At 43.6% G+C, this 23326-nt stretch overlaps 1 protein-coding gene and 1 pseudogene across 1 annotated transcript; both read left to right on the top strand.

Annotated features, from left to right (window-relative positions):
* The first annotated feature begins 666 nt into the window (after window positions 1-666).
* LOC102143733 (large ribosomal subunit protein eL34-like) lies at window positions 667-1381 on the top strand. Its single transcript, XM_045374762.2, has 3 exons — window positions 667-749; window positions 781-1018; window positions 1310-1381. The coding sequence occupies exons 1-3, from the start codon at window positions 667-669 to the stop codon at window positions 1379-1381; spliced, it is 393 nt and encodes a 130-aa protein (XP_045230697.2).
* A 5434-nt stretch (window positions 1382-6815) lies between these two features.
* Window positions 6816-22835, top strand: LOC102144118 (small ribosomal subunit protein uS9-like; annotated as a pseudogene).
* The last annotated feature ends 491 nt before the right edge of the window (window positions 22836-23326 follow it).

The following is a 23326-nucleotide window of genomic DNA, read 5'->3' on the forward strand; positions in this document are numbered from 1 at the left end:
TGGTCTCGATCTCCTGACCTTGTGATCCGCCTGTCTCGGCCTCCCAAAGTGCTGGGATTACAGGCTTGAGCCACCGCGCCCGGCCACATGCATTATTTCTAACCAAAGAGCTCATTTCACAGCAAATAAAGTGTGACCAAAGGCCCATGCTCATGGAATTCACTGTTCTTACCATGTTCCTCATTGCCCTGAAGCAGCTGCCTCAATGGAACAGTAGAATGGCCTTTGGAAGACTCAATTATAGTTCTAGCTAGATGGTAACACCCATGTGGCTGGGGCAGTGTTCTTCAGAAGGCAGGGTGTGTTCTCAATCAGCATCCAACACATGGTAATATTTCTCTCATAGCCAGAGATTCCCGGGTCTGGAAGTCAAAGGATGGGAATGGAAATAGTTTCTTCTCACTATTACTCCTAGCAATCCATTAGCAACACTTCTGCTTTCCAGCCTCATGAAAGGTCCAGAGATTTTGGCTCCAAAGGGGTAAATACTTCCATCAGGGGCACAACAATGATTCCAATGAACTGGAAGTCGAGAATGCCACCCAGCCACTTTGGCCTCATGCCTCTGAATCAACAAGCAAAGAAGGAGTACTGTCTGTGGTGACTGATCCTGACCATCGAGAGAAAACGGGGCTCTTCCGGGGATGCTGTCTACAGGCACTCAGAATGGTCCAGTATTTGACATACCGTGGCAGGCTTTCCTACAATACAGCCTCTGACAAAACTAGGCTGTCCCGAACCAAAACTAGGCTGTCCCAAACCCCTATTTGGGTTTAATAGAATTGTTTATCTTGATACCAAGGTTGGGAAAGCACCAAAATCTGCATGCGGCATGTGCCCAGGCGGACTTCAAGGGGTTCCTGCTGTTAGACCTAAAGTTCTTAGGAGATTGTCCAAAACAAAGAAACATGTCAGCAGGGCCTGTGGTGGTTCCATGTGTGCTCAATGTGTTCGTGACAGGATCAAGCATGCTTTCCTTACCAAGGAGCAGAAAAACGTTGTGAAGGTGCTGAAGGAGGCTCACTCCTGTAATCCCAGCACTTTGGGAGGCCCAGGCGGGCGGATCACGAGGTCAGGACATCGAGACCATCCTGGCTAACATGGTGAAACCCCGTCTCTACTAAAAAAATACAAAAAATTAGCTGGGCGAGATGGCGGGCGCCTGTAGTCCCAGCTACTCGGGAGGATGATGCAGGAGAATGGCGTGAACCCAGGAGGTGGAGCTTGCAGTGAGTTGAGATCGCGCCACTGCACTCCAGAGTGAGACTCCGTCTCAAAAAAATAAAATAAAATAAAATAAATGTTGAAGGCACAAGCACAAAGTCAAAAAACGAAATTAAAAAATGAAACTTTTTGGAGTAATAAAAATGAAAAGACTTAAAAAGAGAGAGAGAAAATGGGGATGCTGTTATGAAATGAGGGTAAGGGGGCATATGCATGGAATGCAGGAGATTTTCCAGGGTTCCCCTTTGTCCTTCCAAGCCCAGGGATTAAAGTCAACTGAAAACTATAACAACTCAATTAAGACAGCGCTGCTGATGGTCCAGACGGTTCAGGAATGAAGGTCTGGGTTACTCTAGCAGGCAGGGAACTAAAATCAGCTTAGGTGCCTGCTGAGGACACAAATAATAGGAATGGGTAGTGGAAGAAAGTAGTTATAAATAAAGTATGGCAAGGGACTCGTGCTCATGGAATTCATTTTTTGGTTTGTGTATGTGCGTGTTTTTTTGTTTTTGTTTTTGTTTTTGTTTTTGTTTTTTTGAAGAGTCTCACTCTGTTGCCCAGGCTGGAGTGCAGTGGAGCAATCTTGGCTCACCGCAATCTCCACTTCCTGGGTTCAAGCGATTCTCCTGCCTCAGTCTCCAAAGTAGTTGGGATTACAGGCGCCCACTGCCATGCCCGGCTAATTTTTTTTTTTTTTTTTTGTATTTTTGGTAGAAATGGGGTTTTGCCATGTTCGCCAGGCTGGTCTCAAACTCTTGACCTCAAGTGATCTGCCCACCTGGGCCTCCCAAATTGCTGGGATTACAGGCGGTAATATGAGCCACTACATCCGGCCGGAATTCATATTCTTATCATGTTCCCATCATTCCGAAGCATTTGGCTTGATGAAAGAGTTTACAGCCATGTAGCAAGCTGCAGAAATAAGAACTGTAATGAATATTTCTTCCTTTTTTTACATGAATATGTTTGTGTCTATATGAATAAAGTAGTTTGATTTTCTTTCCCTCTCCCATAGCCATACTTAATAGCAGGTTAGGTTTATATCAGTCTTTAAATTGTGGAATACCAAAGGACAAGTGTGAATTAGGTAGGAAAATGAACACCCTTCAAAAACTGAAAAGGAACTTTGCCTCATCTTTCTGGGGAAAGTGTTAACATGTTTTGGGTTGTACATGGTACAGTTGTGCCATGTTAGACAGAAAGATGACTTAGTTGTTATCTTTATTTAGAGGTTAAGTATGGTTTAAAACAGGGGTGCCTTAATCCTGGCCTGTGGAGTCCAGGAGTGGAAGCAGGAGAAAGGCGGGCTGGGAACTGTAGAAGTCTCACCTTGGTGTTCACAGCAGGTAGGTGGTCATTTTGCTAATGGCTTGGTGAGCGTGCACAGTAATTAGGCTTTCGCACTTTGGAGGATGGTTCTGGCTAAGAGAAGCAAAATGCTTCTTGGGTGAAAGGGCTTTTATTCTTTTTATTTATTATTTATTTATTTTTTGTGGAAGTGTGGGGGTGGGGGTGGGGGGAGTAGTGGGGGTTACCATGTTGGGCAGACTGGTCGCGAACTCCAGATTTCTAGTGATCCGCCCGCCTTGGCCTCCCGAAGTGCTGGGATTATAGGTGTAAGCCACAGTGCCTGGCCAGGACTTTTATTTGCGCTTCCTCTTACACATGGTGAGTGGGCACCTGAGGTTCAGAGTGCCTCCTTTGCAGAGGACGCCTATAGTAGGGGCTCAGCGTTTGCTGAATTAAAGGGAATTTGTCTTCCTACCTTTAAATTTGCAACACTTCAGAATCGAATGAGAGACCTCCGTCCATAAAATTGACTTTATAAATCTTTTTCTTTTCTTTCCTTTTTTTTTTTTTTTTTTTTGTTAGAGCCAAGGTCTTGCTCTGTTGCCCAGGCTGAAGTGCCGTGCAGTGATCACAGCTCCCTGCAGCCTTGAACTCCTGGGCTCATGAAATCCTCCTGCCTCAGTAAGTCACCAAGCCTGGCTAATTCTTTCTTTCTTTATTTTTTTATTTTTTATTTTTTTGTAGAAAAGTGGGTCTTTCTCAGTTGCCCAGGCTAATCTCAAACTCCTGGGTTCAAGTGATCCTCCCTCCTCAGCTTCCCAAAGTTGAGATTGTAGGCATGAACTATCACACCTAGCCTATAAATCTTTACTCATCTTTGCAAATTTCTAATTATCAGAGAATATAGTCAGGTCTAATCCACCATTTTACAAATAAAGTGACTTCCTGACATCCCCGAGCTAAATAAATAATAAATAGATAAATAAATAAGCTCAGGTGCCAAATTCAGAAGGGGTAGACCATGGTGGCTTTGAAACATATTGTGGCCACTTGGCAAGGTGGAACTACATTTTCCAGCATCCCCTCCCGATATATTTCTGGTTAAGGTGGGCCACAGGAGACATTCCTATGCAGATTTGGGGGCGGAAGTGAAGCAGCAGCCATTCTGTGGCTCGTGTTATTGTTTATCTGCTGGTTTACCTCCTTGGCTTGGGCCAGCAGCTGGGCCTAAAACTGCTCCGCCTTCCCCCAAGTCCTTCTCCAGTGTTTCCTATTCCTAGGCTAGATACGTACTGAAGGAACGCAGCTTCTTCTGCAGGATGGCCATACCATCAAGGTCAAAGGCAAAGAGAATTGACATGGTTTTAGTTTGCCTTGGTGGGTTCCAACTGGTATTTGCTTTTCTCTATGCCTTCCTGACTGCCTTCCCTGACGTCTTCAAGCTCCAGGATCAAGTGTGAAGATAACAGCTTTACAGGGATTGCTTAAGCAGTTCCCACAATTGTGTAAGATTATATGCGGTATATATGATATATAATATACATTCCCTAGTGGATTCTGCTCTGCTTCAATCTCTTCTGTGCTAGAATCCTGACTGAATGTATTGTAATGATTTTGTAATCGGGTAAATGCATTATCTTCTTCGGATTTGCACTTCCGAAAACTTTTCATTCAGAATGGTGTGTAGTGGATTAAATCAGGGTGTCCAATCTTTTGGCTTCCCTGGGCCACATTGGAAGAATGGTCTTGGGCCACGATGAAAATAGGTTAACACTAACAATAGATGATGAGCTGAAGAAAAAAAATCGCAAAAAAATCTGATAATGTTTTAAGAAAGTTTACAAATTCGTGTTGGGCCACATTCAAAGCCTGAGCCACAAGCAGCTAGAGGGCCGTGGTTTGGGCAAGCTTGAACTACATTGAAGTCACTATTGCTGTGTTGCCCAGGCTGGAGTGCAGTGGCCAGTCACAAGCACAATTATTGTGAGCTACAACCTTAACCTCCTGGGCTCAAGCAATCCTGCTGCTTCAGCCTCCCTAGTAGCTGGGCCTACATGAATTTTGAAGAACAATAAACTTGATCAGATAAACAGTTCACATGTGTAAGCTTTTCACAATTGCCTAACATAAAAATTGCTATATGGACCAGGTGCTGTGGCTCATGCCTTTAATCCCAGCACTCTGGAAGGCTGAGGCTGGTGGATCACTTGAGGCCAGGAGTTCGAGACCAGCCTGTCCAACATGGTGAAAACCTGTGTCTACTAAAAATACAAAAATTACCTGAGTGTGGTGGTACACACCTGTAATCCCAGCTACTCGGGAGGCTGAGGCATGAGAATCCTTGGTACCTGGGAGGTAGAGGTTGCAGTGAATCACTGGGCTCCAGCCTGGGTGACAGAACAAGACCCTGTCTCAAAAAAAAAAAAAAAAAAAATGCTATGTGACAAACTAGAGATAATATGTACATATTTCTTAGATTTAACAGGGATAAATGTCTAAAGAGATAAATTTTGTTTTCCCACTCTTATTATATACGCAAAAAGCAATAAATTGAACAAGTTGAGTAGTTGCCTCTGAGTGGTAGGAAGTGATGAAGGGGTGGGAGTGAAACTGTTGCTTTTGGTCTAAACCTTTTTAGGATTATTTGACCGCTAGACTAGTTGCATGGAATATTTTTATAAAAATAAACGTTGGTTACAAAAAAAGTTTTAATAAAGGCAAAAACCATGCCACCTATTTGCAATAGGGTGGGCAAGAAGAAAGAAAATAGGAAAGGTTATCATTTGAGTTGGACAATAGACTTCAGTACTGGAGAGTTTCCAATACAAGTTGAAAGGAAGGTCAGGTTTAGGGAGGATTATGAAGCTGCAAGATTTAAAAGGATAAGAGAATGAGCTCTTCCTTCTTTAACAGTCATTTTCTACAAAAAGAACATCTTGGCAACATATTCTCAGGCTCCCCCTCCTCTCCACCTCTCTGCCTTCTCTTTCTATACTGTATTTATTGTGCTAAATGAATCTAAATCCCAGAAATAATTGAAACAAGATAATATTTTGAAGCAGCTCCTTTCAGAGCTGTGTTTCATAGACTTGAGGACTCTTGAGTTCTGGGATTGGTATAGCAATGGCCAAAAAAAGTAATTTTCACTTAAAAAAAATGGCTAGCTACTTGGAGGCTGAGGTGGGAGGATCACCTGAGGTTGGGAGGTCAAGGCTGCAGTGTGCTGTGATTGCACCACTGCACTCCAGCCTGGGTGACACAGTGAGGCCCTGTCTCAAAAAAAAAAAAAAAAATACAGGCCGGGCATGACTCATGCCTGTAATCCCAGTGCTTTGGGAGGGTGAGGCAGGTGGATCACTTGAGGGGTTAGGAGTTCAAGACCAGCCTTGAGGCAGGTGGATCACTTGAGGTTAGGAGTTTAGCACAACATGGTGAAACCCCATCTGTGCTAAAAATACAGAAAGTAGCCAGGTGTGATGGCACTGTACCTGTAGTCCCAGCTACTCGGGAGGCTGAGGCCAGGGGAGGTTGAGGCAGGAGAATTGCTTGAACCCTGGAGGGAGAGTTTGCTGTGAGCTGAGATTGTGACATTGCACTCCAGTATGGGCAAAAGAGTGAAACTCTGTATCAAAAAAACATAAAATAAAATAAAATAAAGAGTATCTTCAATGGTAGAATAATTACTGGTTATAAAATTACATGATGTGAGAGAGGGTCCCAGCTTAAATGCCATTTACTACCTGTAGTCTTTAGGTTCCTTTCCATCCTTCCTTCCTTCCTTTCTGTTTTTCTTCTTCTCAGATAACAAGCTGAGAAATTTAGAGTCTCGCTCTGTCGCCCAGGCTGGAGTGCAGCAGTATAATCTCAGCTCACTGCAACCTCCACGTCCTGGATTCAAGCCATCCTCCTGCCTCAGGCTCCCAAGGAGCTGGGACTACAGGTGTGTACCACCATGCCTGGCTAATTTTTGTATTTTTAGTAGAGACGGGGTTTTACCATGTTGGCCAGGTTAGTCTCGAACTCCTGACCTCAGGTGATCCTCCCACCTTGGCCTTCCAAAGTGCTGGGATTACAGGCATGAGCCACCATGCCCGGCCTAAGTTTCTTGACAAAGAAAAGTATTAGGAATTTTTTTTCTTTTTTTTTTTTTTTTTTTTGGTGTATTATGTTGAGGGTGAAATGAATGGATGAATGGTAGATGAGTTATCCAAAATCAGATTGCATCAGACAAGACACTGAGAAATAAGAAGAATCTATCACTTGCTAGTTCCTTGTGTGTTATGGGCCCATGAACTTTTTGGCTATATTTCAATAAAGAAAACAGAAAGAACTCTAAGGTATTCCCCATATGTTCTATAAAATGGGTGCATTGAAATATATGACATCGGCTTTTCCAGGGGCAGTGCTGCATGGTGAGGATCTCTCATCTACGCCCATAGCTAAGAGCCTGCTGCAGTCCATGCAGGTCTTTGGACAGAGGAAGATGACCACAGTCATGGTGAGCTTCAAACATGGCAGTGGCCTCATGGAAGTGAACAGGCGGCCCCTGGAGATGATGGAGCCATGCACACTGCATTACAAGCTGCTGGAACCAGTTCTGCTTCTGGGCAAGGAGTGATTTGCTGGCATGGACATCCATGTCCTAGTGAAGGGTTCTGGTCAGGTAGCCCAGATTCATGCTGTCAGTCCATCTCCAAAGCCCCGGTGGCCTGTTACCAGAAATATGTGGAAGTGGCTTCCAAGAATGTCAAAGACATCCTCATCCAGTATGGCTGGACCCTGGAGGTGGCTGACCCCCGTCGCTGCCAATCCAGAACGTTTAGAAGCCCTGGTGCCCGTACTTGTTACCAGGAATCCTATCTTAAAGCCCGTCACGAGTTATCAGTAAAAGTCCATCATTGTGTAATAAATACCTATGTAACAAATAATGTTTGAGTTTAAAAAACCAAAACTAAAATAAAATATATGACTCAGTGGGCCAGGGACACAGAGTGCTGGGGATTTGGCATTTAGGAGAACTGTGAGGGCAGCAGCATCCATGGAGGCTGAATGAGGTGGGGACTGTGAATGACTTGCTGAAAAATGAAAAGAAGTTTCCATCTGAGAAGGCAGCAGGCTTAGTGTCCTAGAGTCTGCAGTTTGAAAACACGTCATGCCTGGCATGAAGCAAGTACAATGATATTCTCCAACGCATCAGCCTGCCACAGGGGGCTGCTATTCAAAAGGGGGTAAAAGACAAACCAACCAACCCAACAGGTCTCTATACCTGGCTGAGGGCACTGCCACCTCCTGGAATGTGAAAAGGCCCTAAGTTACGTGCAAGAGCTGCTGTGAGCAGATAAGCCAGAATCCACCTTTTCCTCCCCTGTTCTAACTCTCCACCATCCCCATCTCTGCCAGACTTAGCTCCTCATCCTCAAGTCCCCCTGAATTCCTGGTTATTAAGGCCTTTTCCCACCCCCATGCTTAGGCCTTTTAAGTCTCCTTTTAAATCATCTCCCTCCAGGCAATTCCCCCTCAACATCCTCTCACCAGCTTAGGGAAGTCCTCCTGATGAGATTTAGGAGGACAGACAGGTCACATGACTATCTCTATGTGGATTATTTCTACATATGAAAAATATCCATATGTTTGGATTGATTCTTAACAGCATTCATCTTGGAGTTTCAATTTTTCAAAATAATGTATCAAATTTTGCAATGCTCTAGCATATGGTAAAACATAAAATAGTCAAATGAATGATATTTATGCAGGGAAGAAAGATGAAGTCAGGAGGCCTACTACGTGGATCCACTTGTGTCCCCGTGTGAAGTGATGAATAAGCTAAGGAAGCCCCTGACCAAGCAAAGGGGCTGGAGATGATTATGGATCTGGATTGGTGTCTCTTTTGATCAGTGTTATTTCAGTTTGGTGGCAAAATCAGCCTAGAGGCCAGGTGTCCAAATTTATAATTTCATGGTTTCCACGAAGCACATGAACTCAAGAAGTCAGAAAGAAAGGTTTCAATTCTGACTCTGCCTCTTACTATAAGTGTGTGAATTTGCAGAAGTTACTTAACCTCTGAAACTTTCCTTATCTGTGAAATGGGGAAATATTTGCTGGGAGGATTAAATGAGCTAACCCAGCAAAGGGCCAGACAGAGTTTAATGAAGGGTAGCCTTCTCTTTACCTCCTTAGTGCTTGCTTGAGAGCTGGAAAAAAACCATAAGGATTGCACAACTTCCAAATTCCCAGATCACATCAAGGTGGCCAAATCCTTAACAGGAATTTAAGCTCCTAGGCTTAAATTTTGCTTGGCTTAATCACACTTATGCGCTATCCTGGGATAATTCTCCAAACCTCTCTGGAACTGAGTTCATTCCTCTGTGGGATGAAGAAATAACAGTCTATGCCCTTAAGACACAAGGTTAGATAACAGCCAATTAATGCTTACAAAGTACATTGGTATCCAAGGATGAAAGTGCAGAGTCAAAACATATTTTCAGCTGGGCGTGGTGGCTCACACCTGTAATCCCCACATATTGAGAGGCCAAGACAGGCAGATGGCTTAAACCCAGGAGTTTGAGACCAGCCTGGGCAGCATAGCGAGACCTTGTCTCTGTTATATTTTAAAATTTTTTTAAAATCTTTTTTTTTTTAATTTAGGCCCGGGGAGGTGGCTCACACCTGTAATCCCAGCACTTTGGGAGGCCAAGGCAGACAGATCACTTGAGGCCAGAAGTTTGAGACCAGCCTGGCCAACATGGCAAAACCTCACCTCTACTAAAATATAAAAATTAGCCAGACGTGGTGGCATGCGCGTGTAATATTCCATAATTCGACACAGATGATTAGGGCATCTTCTGCTCTTTTCACTAAGAGTTAATGGTTCCGTTCTCCCGTCCCACTTTCTTTCCATATCCTTCTTCAGGTGTTTTGATATCTAATCCAGAAGAAACATGGATTTCCATTTTATTAACACTCATAAATTTAACTATTGTATATGTTATTCCAAAAATGCAAAAGAAAGAGATTATTTGTAATGGAAGGAATATTGGATTTTGAGGGAGCTGATGATGTTCACTCTCATCCTTGATTTGCCATTTACTGACAATGTGATCTTAGGTAACCTAAGTTCCTGTTAGCACTAAAATTTTAGGAAATGCAAATGAGTCTATAAAAGGGAAATTGCTCAGCTAAAAATTCACTTCCTTCCCTTTCTAATTGAGAATTGAACACCCTCACAGTAATATTTTAATATAGACCCAAAACTGAAAGTAGATCTTCATTTTAATTCTCATTTTTTATCTTAGTCTGGTACTTGGCACATAGTAAGACATCAGTAAATATTCAACGAATAGAGTGGCTCTCATGAACATGAGACCAAGAAAAAGAATGTTTCATCATCTAAGAACTCAATTCAAAGAGAATTAACTAAGCATCTGCTATTTGGCAGCTGTATTTGCCAGGCATTCTAATTTTTTATCTTTCATAAAAACTGAGATGAGGCTGGGTGCAGTGGCTCACACCTGTAATCCCAGCACTTTGGGAGGCCGAGGTGGGCAGATCATGAAGTCAGGAGTTCAAGACCAGCCTGGCCAATATGGTGAAACCCCATCTCTACTAAAAATATAAAAAATTAGCCGGGTGTGGTGGTGTGTGCCTGTAATCCCAGCTACTTGGGAGGCTGAGGCAGGAGAATTGCTTGAACCCAGGAGGCAGAGGTTGCAGTGAGCCGAGATCATGACACTGCATGCCAACCTGGGTGACAGAGCAAGATTCTGTCTCAAAAAAAAAGGTTAAAAAAATTGAGATGAATGGATATGACCTCTGTCTTCCATTAACTTATGACTTTGGGGAGCAATAACATGTATACAAAATTCAGTGTGATAGGAAAAGTGCTGGGAGTCTTGCGAGGAAAACCATACCTCATCCTCATTTTATCACTAACCAGTTGTATGAATGTGAGAAAGTTATTTATACACTAAGACATCAGCTTCATCATCTGTAAAATAAGGTAATACTACATGATCTGTCCTCTAAGGCCCCTTCTAGCTATGAGTCTGAAAATGATTCTATGCCTCTGAAACATTAGTTTAAATGCCTGTTCTTAAAAACTCTTAAATATTTAGTAAAGATAACCTCTTCAATACACTTATTTTTCCATCTACAACTAATAAGCAAAGTCACACAAAACAGTAATGCTTACTTATCTTGGAGGATACTTCCAAGACCCCAGTAGATGCCTGCACCTGCAGATAGTACTGAACTTTATGTATACTACGTTTTTTCTTATAGATACCTATGATAAAGTTTAATTTACAAATTAGGCACAGGGCTGGGCGTGGTGGCTCACGCCTGTAATCGCAGCATTTTGGGAGGCTGAGGCAGGTGGGTCACCCGAGATCAGGAGTTCAAGACCAGCCTGGCCAACATGGTGAAACCCCATCTCTACTAAGAACACAAAAATTAGCTGAGAGTGGTGGTATATGCCTGTAATCCCAGCCACTTGGGAAGCTGAGGCAGGAGAATCGCTTGAACCCCAGAGGCAAAGGTTGCAGTGAGCCAAGATCACCCAGCCTGGGCAATAGAGTGAGACTTTGTCTTAAAAAAAAAAAGGGGAATCTGAAAAAAAAAAAAAAAAGAAAAAACAAAATTCAGTAACTAAAACAATATGGAAGATTAAAAAGAACTTAAATAATGTGGAGGAGTGTTGGAAATCAGTCAGAAGTTCCTCAGCCTAAAAAAAACTATGACCTATATTCTAGCAAGTAAAGACAGCAATAGCAGATCTTGGATTCAGCTCCCTTGCATCAGGACAGGACTGGCTGGCAGGGGTGAAATCTCGAGGAGAGATAGCCTGTGACCTGTCACTAGGACTCTCTGAGACCCCTTGAAAAGGATTCAAATTCCAGCCCATGTCATTGCACCAGAAGTGGGAAATAGCTGATTAAAAAGCTTGCCAAAAAAGCCAGGCACCTGGAGATAAGACTCAGGAAGCATTTTCCTTTTTTTTTTTTTTTTTTTTTTTTTTTTTGAGACGGAGTCTCGCTCTGTCGCCCAGGCTGGAGTGCAGTGGCCGTATCTCAGCTCACTGCAAGCTCTGCCTCCCGGGTTTATGCCATTCTCCTGCCTCAACCTCCCGAGTAGCTGGGACTACAGGCGCCCGCCACCTCGCTCGGCTACTTTTTTGTATTTTTTAGTGGAGACGGGGTTTCACCATGTTAGCCCATGTTAGGATGGTCTCGATCTCCTGATATCGTGATCCGCCCGTCTCGGCGTCCCAAAGTGCTGGGATTACAGGCTTGAGCCACCGCGCCCGGCCTTCAGGAAGCATTTTCCAAACAAGGAACAAAAGAGTGAAGGAGGAGGTCATGGAAGAGAAATCCTGGAGTTTTATGCAGTTGGTGAGGGATCATTGTTTTCTTCCTCGCAATCTCTGTGGAATGGTCACAGGCAAAAACATCAGAAAAATGAAAGTGCAGAGCTCTATTAGAGGAAGAGGAAAATGATTGATAGGAGGAAAATCTCCATCATCGCATGGAATATTCCATTTTACACAGATTTCTTCTGAAGGTCAAGGACTGAACTAAAGGACACAGCCTGCGTGTAACTGCCCTGACTTTGGGGGTAAGAAGAGGAGAGGGAGCTGGGTTATCTCATCAGTGTGCACAGGAAATCCAACAGAACAGTAGAGATGGGGGCCTCTGCTTACTCTTTTTTTATTTTTTTTTCTTTTTCATTTTATTTTATTTTATTTTATTTTATTTTATTTTATTTTGAGATAGGGTCTCACTCTGTCACCCAGGCTGGAGTGCAGTGGCACAATCATGGCTCACTGCAGCCTTGTCCTCCTGAGCTTAAGTGATCCTCCTACCTCAGTCACCCAAGTAGCTGGAACTACAGGCATACCACCACACCAGGCTAATTTTTAAAAATTTTTTGTAGAGATAAGGTCTCATGTTGCCCAGGCTGGTCTCAAACTCCTGGATTCAAGTGATCCTCCCGCCTTAGCCTCCCAGAGTGTCAGCATTACAGGCCTGAGCCACCACACCCAGCCCCACTGCTTACTCTTTCAGATATAATTTCCTGTACGCCTCCAGCATTCTGGCCCAGACACAGATGCAGAAACATCTAGGCTGGCTGCACCATTTTCCACACTTTAAGCTTTTTTGGGTACAGTTTTAAACTAAGATCAAAGTATACATCTTTGAAAACCCAATACTAATATTCTGCTCGAACCACACTGTGAAAACACCCCACACAAAAAAATGTGAAATCAGGGAAAAAGCGAAAAATAAGACTACAGCGTAAAAATGGGGACACTATTAGATATTTCATCCCCAGCAAGACTACCACCGCCAAAAGTGGTTGCCTTCAGAATTTTCCTCTGGGTCCATTATTTTTCCAGCATGTTCCACAATTATAAAGATATCTATTACTATTTATTAATGTACATGCTTACGTGTATAAATTGTACTTGCCCAGCTGACTCCTGGGCAAATTCCATATCCTTTCATTCTAGAATCCTAGACTTAGTGCCACAAATCCCATCATTTGAAACTCCTGGCCTAGAATCCTAACTCTGCATAATTTTGCGTGCATCCTTAGACTTAGCATGGAGAAGTCGTAAAAACAATGCAATAGCAGAGAGGTCCAAAAAGCAAAAATAAGCAATTCTCCTACTGCTTAAACAATGTGTGCTGTGCAAGGTATTTTTAATTTTTTTTTGTTTGGACTTGGCCAGGACAGAGTCAAAACACTATGATAGGCATTTATTTATTCATTTATTTATTTATTTATTTATTTATTTTTGAGACAGAGTCTTATTCTGCTATCCAGGTTGGAGTACAGTAGTGCCATCTTGGCTCATGCCACCTCCACCTCCCGGGTTCAAGTGATTCTCCTGCCTCAGCTTCCCAAGTAACTGGGATTGCGGGCACCCACCACCATGCCTGGCTAACTTTTTATATTTCTAGTAGAGAGGGGATTTCACCATGTTGGCCAGGCTGGTCTTGAACTCCTGATCTCAAGTGATCTGCCCACCTCAGCCTCCCAGAGTGGTGGGATTATAGACATGAGTCACTGCGCCTGGCTATATGATAACCATTTTTGTCTTTGAGATTTGATCACACTAGGAAACAACAAAATATTGGCATTGTGTTAGTTGAGTTTGATTTTTAGGCTTAAAAAATTTTTTTTTGTTGGTAGTGGGCTTCATTCAATTCCCTATTACAGGATTTATTAGCTTTTCTATTTTATTCATGTGTGGTTTTTTTCTTTATTTTCTTTGTTTGTTTGTTTGTTTGTTTTTTCCAAATGAAGTCTCGCTCTGTTGCACAGGCTGGAGTGCAATGGTGTGATCTCAGCTCACTGCAACCTCCACCTCCCAGGTTCAAGTGATTCTCCTGCCTCAGCTTCTAGAGAGAGTAGCTGGGACTACAGGCGCCCACCACCACACCCAGCTAATTTTTTTGTATTTTTAGTAGACACAGGGTTTCACTATGTTGTCCAGGCTGGTCTCGAACTCCTATCCTCAGGCGATCCACCCGCCTCATCCTCCCAAAGTGCTGGGATTACAGGTGTGAGCCACCGCACCTGGCGTGAGGCATTTGCTTTAAGTAAATGTTGCTTCCTTTTAGTTATAGGAAGGGGACATTTCCTTTCTTCTCTCACCAAGATAAAGATTCAAAAGTAAGAACCTGCAGGAATTCTTACGAATTCTAAATTTATTTAGAGGTTTGTCTGCAACTGCAGAGCTCTATATGGATGCACAACCTGATAGCAACCCACTTGAATTGCTCAAAAAAAGACCACAGTTGTGAACTGGATACATTCATGATACCAAGGGAAATATACTTGTAATGTCTATAGGAATAATGAAAAGTTAATTACAGGAGAAGCCCAATCTTCCACGATAGTAAGTATTGTGAAGAAAAGAAAAATGTTCAATGCCAAATGAAGTCAAAATTACCTACAGTGATGCAGTAAAAAGTGTTTTTTTTGTTGTTGTTGTTGTTGTTGTTGTTGAGATAAAATCTTGTTCTGTTGCCTAGGCTTGAGTGCAGTGGCAAGATCTCGGCTCACTGCAACCTCTACCTCCTGGGTTCAAACAATTCTCCTGCCTCAGCCTCCCACGTAGCTGGGACTACAGGCATACGCCATCACGCCTGGCCAATTTTTTTGTATTTTTAGTAAAGACAGGGTTTCACCATGTTGGTCAGGCTATTCTTGAACTCCTGAGCTCATGTAATCTGCCCGCCTCAGCCTCCTAAAATGCTGGGATTAGAGGCATAAGCCACCACTCCCAGCTAATTTTTGTATTTTTAGTAGAGACAGAGTTTCGCCATGTTGGTCAGGCTGGTCTTGAACTCCTGACCTCAAGTGATCTGCCTGCCTTGGGCAAAGTGTTGGGATTACAGGCATGAGCCACTACTCGGCTGAAAAGTTTTTTTAATACAGGAAAACATTATTTTATGATAGGAAATAAAAGGCAAGACACAAACTTTTAAATTGTAATCTACTCCAAATGCTAATTATTTCCATACGCATGGTTATATTCACTCCCCCTGAACAAACGAATGTGACTATTGCTCCACCTCTTTTATGCTTCTGCATCTCCCTGTTCATATAAGAAAATGGTGTAGAAAAAGCAAAGGTATAACTACATGAAAATACCTGGCTGTTTATACAACATTTTGCTGAGATGTGAGAGAATGGCATGATGGAGGATGCATATACAGTTATATATACAGGTTGAATATCTCTCATTGGAAATGCTTGGGACCAGAAGTATTTCAGATATCAGAATATTTACATACACATAATGAGCTATCTTGGGGATGGCACTAAGTCTAACATGAGTCTAAACATGACATTCATTTATGTTTCATATACATCTTACACAAGGCGATTTATATATATATATATATATTTTAGACGGAGTCTCGCTCTGTCACACAGGCTGGAGTGCAGTGGCACGATATCGGCTCACTGCAACCTCTGCCTCCCAGGTTCAAGCGATTCTCCTGCCTCAGCCTCCCGAGTACCTGAGACTACAGGCATGCACCCCCACACCCGGCTAATTTTTGTATTTTTAGTAGAGATGGGGTTTCACCATGTTGGCCAGGCTGGTCTCAAACTCCCGACCTTGTGATCCGCCCACCTCGGCCTCCCAAAGTGCTGGGATTACAGGTGTGAGCTACCCGCACCCGGCCTTATACAATATTTTTAGTAATTTTGTGCATGAAACAAAGTTTTGACTGTGCAAACTTTTTTTTTTCTTTTTGAGGCAGCATCTCATTCTGTTACACAAGGTTGGAGTGCAGTGCTGCAATCTCTGCTCACTGCAATCTCTGCCTCCCAGGCTCAAGAGATCCTAGCATGTCAGTGATTGATGCCAGCTAATTTTTTGTATTTTTGGTAGAGACGGGGTTTCACCATGTTGCACAGGCTAATCTTGAACTCTTGAGCTCAGGTGATCTACCCACCTCAGTCTCCCAAAGTGCTGTGAACCACTTTGCCCAGACTGTACAAACTTTTGACTGCGACCTGTCACATGAGGTCAGGCGTGGAATTTTCCACTTGCAGCATTATGTTGGAATTGAAAAAGTTTTGGATTTTGTAGCATTTCAGATTCTCAGATTAGGGATGCTCAACCTGTGTATGTATATGTGTGTGTATATATATATATCTCAGTATAATAAATGTTGGTAAAATTATGGGTAAATTGGCCTTAACAAATAACTATATAACAGTGATGTTTTTTGAATAATTCAAGAATGAGATTCAAGAGAATGGGTTTTTAGTGGTTGGGTCAGCTTTGTTTTTGAAATGAATGCTTTCTAGAACTTTTGTTTATTATTATTTATTTATTTTTGAGATAGGGTCTCACTCTGTCTCCTAAACTGGAGTGCAGTGGCTCAATCACAGCTCACTACAATCTCAACTTCACCAGGCTCAGGTGATCCTCCCCACTCAGCCTCCTGAGTAGCTGGTACCACAAGTGTGTGCCACCATGCCCAGCTAAATTTTTTGTATTTTTTTTGTAGAAGCAAGGTTGCACCATGTTGCCAAGGCTAACCTAGAACTCCCGGGCTCAAGCAATCCACCTGCCTCAACCTACCAAAGTGCTGGGCTTATAGGCATGAGCCATTATGCCTGGCCTTTTATTTATTGTTTTGATTATACATATACTTAATGTTATTTCACAGCTTTCTTTCTATGAGATTTTAATCTTTCAGTTTTGCAGTTAGCTAGGATTACTATATATACAAATAGTATTTAACACTTATATAGTACTCTGTGTCAGGCCCTGTTGTAAATACTAATCCTCAAAACTGTGAAGTAGGCATTATTACCATCCCCATTTTCTAGATGAGAAGACTGAGGCACAGGGAGGCTAAATAATTTGTCTAAAGACATGACATTACTAATACAATTTTTTCAGTGGAAGAAATAACACCAAGGTGTCAATGATGGTTTTTCAGGGTGTGGAGTTACAAAGGATTGTTAAGAGGATTGAAATGACAAGATCTTGAACTAAGCCCATGGCAGCTGAGATGAAACAGACAGGACAGACTCAAAAACAGTGTAAGAGAAAATATTGGCAAGCCTTATGGATTGATTGATTTGATGTTGGGATGAGGCAGAGCAGGGAAGCTGGGAAGACTCGCCTCTGGCACCTGTGACTGGGTGGACATTTCACTAGAGTAGTAAATACAAAAGGCGGAGCAGACTGGGGAGAAATGATGTGCTCGGTTTTGACATTTTGAGTTTTATCGTAAGTATCTGAACACATGAATTTTAAACTTAAGACAGACTGGGCTCAGTGGCTCACACCAGTAATCCCAGCACTTTGGGAAGCCGATGCAGGTGGATCACCTGAGGTCAGGAGTTCGAGACCAGCCTGGTCAACATGGTGAAACCCCGTCTTTACTAAAAATACAAAAATTAGCCGGGCTTGGTGGTGTGCATCTGTAATCCCAGCTACCAGGGAGGCTGACACAGGAGAACTGCTGGAGCCCAGGAGGCAAAGGTTGCAGTGAGCCGAGATCACGCTGTTGCACTCCAGCCTGGGCGACAAAGTGAGACTCCGTCTCAAAAAAAAAAAAAAAAAAAAAAAAAAAAAAAATGACAGCGGTTAGGTCTCAGCTTGAGAGTCTTCACACAGAGCTGGTATTTAAACCCAAGAAAGAGGTTGCTGTCACCCAGGGAGACTGTGGAAGAAGGGAAAAAAAAGGCTGTGGGCCAAGGACAGAACTCTAGAGAACCCCAACATCTATGCGACATGTAGGGAATAAGAAGCCCCTTCAGATTTGACATTAAAATAGCAAACACAGATATGAAATGCCAAGGTATCTATTTGCTTTTCAAGCTAGGTTTCATTTATGAGAGGCACGGTAGCATGGAAGTAGGGCAGTCAAACAAGTCTGAGTTCAGATCTAGCCCCTGCAGCTTTCTCTGTCCTGTGGTTTCTCAAGTTACTAAGTGTCTATGAAATGTATGTCAATAAACTGTATGGGCACTCCAGCCTGGGCGACAGAGTGAGGCTCCATCTCAGGGAGAAAAAAAAAGAAAAAAAGAAAAAGTCATCACAATAATTCACTGTTGGACACTCAAGAACTGGTATTTCCCATGAATTTGTATGGTATAGTACAAGTAATAGGGATAATAGCAGTTGGTTAAAATAATTAACTGAGACAGATATAAATGTTGGTATATGAGCTACAAGACTGCATTAAAGGTTTTCTTTAATGTATGTCAATATACTGCTCATATGTTGTGAGCATGAAATCAGTTAATCCACAGAAGCACTTATATGGCTCAGTGCTTAGAAGTATTTATTACTAATGAGTACACAAATCATAAAATTATTGCCGGACGCGGTGGCTCACGCCTGTAATCCCAGCACTTTGGGAGGCGGAGGCGGGCGGATCACCCGAGGTCAGGAGTTCGAGACCAGCCTGACCAACATGAAGAAACCTGATCTCCACTAAAAATACAAAATTGGTTGGGCGTGGTGGCACATGCCTATAATCCCAGCTACTAGGAAGGCTGAGGCAGGAGAATTGCCTGAACCTGGGAGGCCGTGGTTGCAGTGAGCCATGATCGCGCCATTGCACTCCAGCCTGGGCAAACAAGAGTGAAACTCCATCTAAAAAAAAAAAAATCATAAAATTATTTTTCATTCCATTGTCATGCTTTGCCAGTTGAGAAAATGGCCAGGAAGTCTGTTGGTTTGCAGGAGTAAATTAAAATAGAAATTAAACAATTGTATTAAAAAGTCTGACTGGGGTAGCTTACGCCTGTAATTCCGGCACTTTGGGAGGCCGAGGCGGGCAGATCACTTGAGGTCAGGAGTTCGAGACCAGCCTGGCCAACATGGTGAAATCCCATCTCTACTAAAAATACAAAATTTAGCCGGGCATGGTGGCGTGTGCCTGTAATCCCAGCTACTTGGAAGGCTGAGGCAGGAGAATCATTTGAACCCAGGAGGCAAAGGTTGCAGTGAGCCAAGATCGTGCCACTGCACTTTAGCCTGGGCGACAGAGTGAGATTCCATTTCAGGGAGAAAAAAAAAAAAGAAAAAAAGAAAAAGTCATCACAATAATTCACTGTTGGACACTCAAGAACTGGTATTTCCCATGAATTTGTATGGTATAGTACAAGTAACAGGAATAATAGCAGTTGGTTAAAAGAATTAACTGAGACTGATACATGAGCTACAAGACTGCATTAAAGTTTTTCTTTTGTTCTACTCTAAAAATTCAGCAACCAGGCCCAGTGCCTGTTACAGAGTGAGTCCTCAAGATATGTGTTGACTGAAGCTAGCAAAGTGATTTATTGATTTATTTATTTATTGAGACAGAGTTTCACTCTCGTCACCCAGGCTAGAGTGCAGTGGTGCAACCTCAGTTCACTGCAACCTCTGCCACCTGGTTTCAAGCAATTCTGCTGCCTTATTCTCCGGAGCACCTGGGTCTTCACCACCACACCTGGCTAATTTTTTGTATTTTTAGTAGAGATGGAGTTTCACCATATTGGCCAGGCTGGTCTCGAACTCCTGACATCTGCCTCGGCCTCCCAAAGTGCTGAGATTACAGGCGTGAGCCACCACCCGCAGCCTAACAAAGTGATTTTATTTTTAAGAGGAGGGGCAGGCAGGGCGCAGTGGCTTACGCCTCTAATCCTGGCAGTTTGAGAGGCCAAGGTGGGCAGATCACAAGGTCAGGAGTTCAAGACCAGCCTGGCCAATATGGTGAAACCCTGTCCCTACTAAAAGGACAAAAAAAATTAGCCAGGCGTGGTGGCAGGCGCCTGTAATCCCAGCTACTCAGGAGGCTGAGGCAGGAGAATCACTTGAAACTGGGAGGTGGAGGTTGCAGTGAGCTGAGATCGCGCCACTGCACTCCGCTGTGGGCGACAGAGCAAGATTCTGTCTCAAAAAAAAAAAAAATACAACAACAACCAAAAAAAAAAAAAAAATGGGAGGGGCGATGTTTTATTAAACATTTCGCTATTTGAAGAATTAATACATTCATGCAAAGAAAAGATGAAGCAAACATGCCGTACAGTGTTATCATTTGAGATCTCTTAAAAGCAGCTATATGGCCAGGTACAGTGGCTCATGCCTGTAATCACGGCACTTTGGGAGGCTGAGGCAGGTGGATCACTGGAGATCAGCAGTTCGAAACCAGCCTGGAAAACAGGGTGAAACCCCCCTCTCTACTAAAAATACAAAAATTACCAGGGCGTGGTGTCGCATGCCTGTACAAATCCCAGCTACTGGGGAGGCTGAGGCAGGAGAATTGCCTAAACCCGGGAGACGGAGGTTGCAGTGAGCCAAGATCACATCATTGCACTCCAGCCCGGGAGAAGAATCGAGACTCCATCTCAAAAAAAAAAAAAGACAGCAGCTATGCAACACTCTGTCCCATGAATATCTGCCACATATTTGAAATTCCCAGTTGTCAGGCCTCTGAACCCAAGCTAAGCCATCATATCTCCAGTGACCTGCACGTATACATCCAGATGGCCCCATGCAACTGAAGATCCACAAAAGAAGTGAAAGTAGCCTTAACTGATGACATTCCACCATTGTGATTTGTTTCTGCCCCACCCTAACTGATCAATGTACTTTGCAATCTCCCCTACCCTTAAGGAGGTTCTTTATAATCTCCCCCATGCTTAAGAAGATTCTTTGTAATTCTCCCTACCCTTGAGAATGTACTTTGTGAGATCCACCCCCTGCCCCTGAAACATTGCTCTTAACTCCACCACCTATCCCAAAACCTATAAGAACTCATTATAATCCCATCACTCTTGCTGACTTTGTTTTTAGACTCAGCCTGCCTGCATCTAGGTGAAATAAACAGCCTTGTTACTCACACAAAGCCTGTTTGGTGGTCTCTTCACACGGACACATGAGACATTTGGTGCTGAAGAGCCAGGTCAGCGGGACTCCTTTGGGAGACCAGTCCCTTGTCCTCACCCTCACTCCATGAAGAGATCCACCTACGACCTCGGGTCCTCAGTCCAAGCCCCCCAGGGAACATCTCACCAATTTTAAATCTTTTTTTACTCTCTTCTCCAACCTCTCTCACTATTCCTCAACCTCTTTCTCCTTTCAATCTTGGCGCCACCCTTCAATCTCTCCCTTCTCTTAATTTCAATTCCTTTCATTTTCTGGTAGAGACAAAGGAGACACATTTTATCCGTGGACCCAAAACTCCGGTGCCAGTCACGGATTCGGGAAGGCAGCCTTCCCTTGGTGTTTAATCATTGCAGGGTCGCCTCTCTGATTACTCACCCACGTTCCGTTGGTGTCTGATCTCCATGGGGACGCCTGCCTAGGTCACTCACCCACATTACCTTGGTGGCAAGTCAATTGCGGGGATGCCTGCTTTGGCTGCTCACCCACGTTGCAGCCCAGGGCTGCTCCCCATCCCCCTCCTCCATGTCATTACCCTTCTCTTTAAACTTGCCTCCTTCACTATGGGCAACCTTCCACCCTCCATTCCTCCTTCTTCTCCCTTAGCCTGTGTTCTCAAGAACTTAAAACCTCTTCAACTCTCACCTGACCTAAAATCTAAGCATCTTATTTTCTTCTGCAATACCGCTTGGCCCCAGTACAAACTCGACAGTAGTTCCAAGTGGCCAGAGAATGGCACTTTCGATTTGTCTATCCTACAAGATCTAGACAATTTTTGTCGAAAAATGGGCAAATGGTCTGAGGTGTCTGACGTCCAGGCATTCTTTTACACATTGGTCCTTCCCTAGTCTCTGCTCCCAATAAGACTTGTTCCAAATCTTTCTTCTTTCCCTCCCGCCTGTCCCGTCAGTCCCAACCCCAGACATCTCTGAGTCTTTTGAATCTTCCTTTTCTACAGACCCATCTGACCTCTCCCCTCCTCCCCAGGCTGCTCCTCGCCAGGACGAGCAAGGTCCCAATTTTTCCTCAGCCTCTGCTCCCCCAATCTATAATCCTTCTATCACCTCCCCTCCTCACACCCGGTCTGGCTTAGTTTCATTCTGCGACTAGCCCTCCCCCACCTGCCCAACAATTTCCTCTTAGAGAGGTGGCTGGAGCTGAAGGCATAGTCAGGGTGTATGTGCCTTTTTCTCTATCAGACCTTTCCCATGTTAGCCAGCGTTTAGGCTCTTTCTCATCAGACCCCACTAAATATATACAGGAATTCCAATACCTAACTCTGCCCTACAATTTAACCTGGAGTGACTTAAATGTCATCCTAACTTCTACCCTCTCCCCAGATGAATGGGAAAGAGTTTTTTCTCTAGCCCAGTCTCACACTGATAACCACCAGTTTCGTGAGCCAGACCCCAGAGGAAGGCCATCTTATTCTCAATATGCATTTTATTAGCCAATCTGCTCCAGACATTAGAAAAAGTTCCAAAAATTAAATTCCGGCCCTCAAACCCCACAACAGGACTTAATTAACCTCGCCTTCCAAGTGTACAATAATAGAGAAGAGTTGCAATTACTTCCTCTGCTGTGAGAGAAACCCCAGCCATATCTCCAACACACAAAAACTTCAAAATGCCTAAGCCACAGTGGTCAGGCGTTCCTTCAGGACTTCCTCCCCCAGGATCTTGCTTCAAGTGCCGGAAATCTGGTCACTAGGCCAAGGAATGCCCACAGCCCGGGATTCCTCCTGAGCCGTGTCCCGTGTGTGGGACCCCACTGGAAATTGGACTGTCCAATTGGCCTGAGGCTCTGACTGACTCCTTCCCAAATCTTCTCGACTTAGCGGCTGAAGACTGACACTGCCCAATCACCTCGGAAGCCCCCTAGACATTCACAGACACCGAGCTTCGGGTAACTCTTACAGCGGAGGGTAAGTCCGACCCCTTCTTAATCAATACGGAGGCTACTCCACATTACCTTCTTTTCAAGGGCCTGCTTCCCTTACCTCCATAACTATTGTGGATGATGATGGCCAGGCTGCTAAACCTCTTAAAACTCCCCAACTCTGGTGCCAACTTAGACAACACTCTCTTAAGCACTCCTTTTTAGTTATCTCCACCTGCCCAGCTCTCTTATTAGGTCAAGACATTTTATCTAAATTATCTGCTTCCCTGACTATTCCTGGGCTACAGCCACACCTCATTGCCACCTTGTCCCCCAGTTCAAAGCCTCATTCACAATCCTTTTCTTGTATCTCCCCACCTTAATTCACAAGTATAGGATACCTCCACTTCCTCCTTGGTGACAAATGATTCACCCCTTACCATCCCATTAAAACCTAATCACATTACCCTGCTCAATGCCCATATCCCATCCCAAAGCATGCTTTAAAAGGATTAAAGCCTG

Source organism: Macaca fascicularis, chromosome 16 (assembly GCF_037993035.2).
Source record: "Macaca fascicularis isolate 582-1 chromosome 16, T2T-MFA8v1.1".
Classification (NCBI taxonomy): Eukaryota; Metazoa; Chordata; class Mammalia; order Primates; family Cercopithecidae; genus Macaca; species Macaca fascicularis.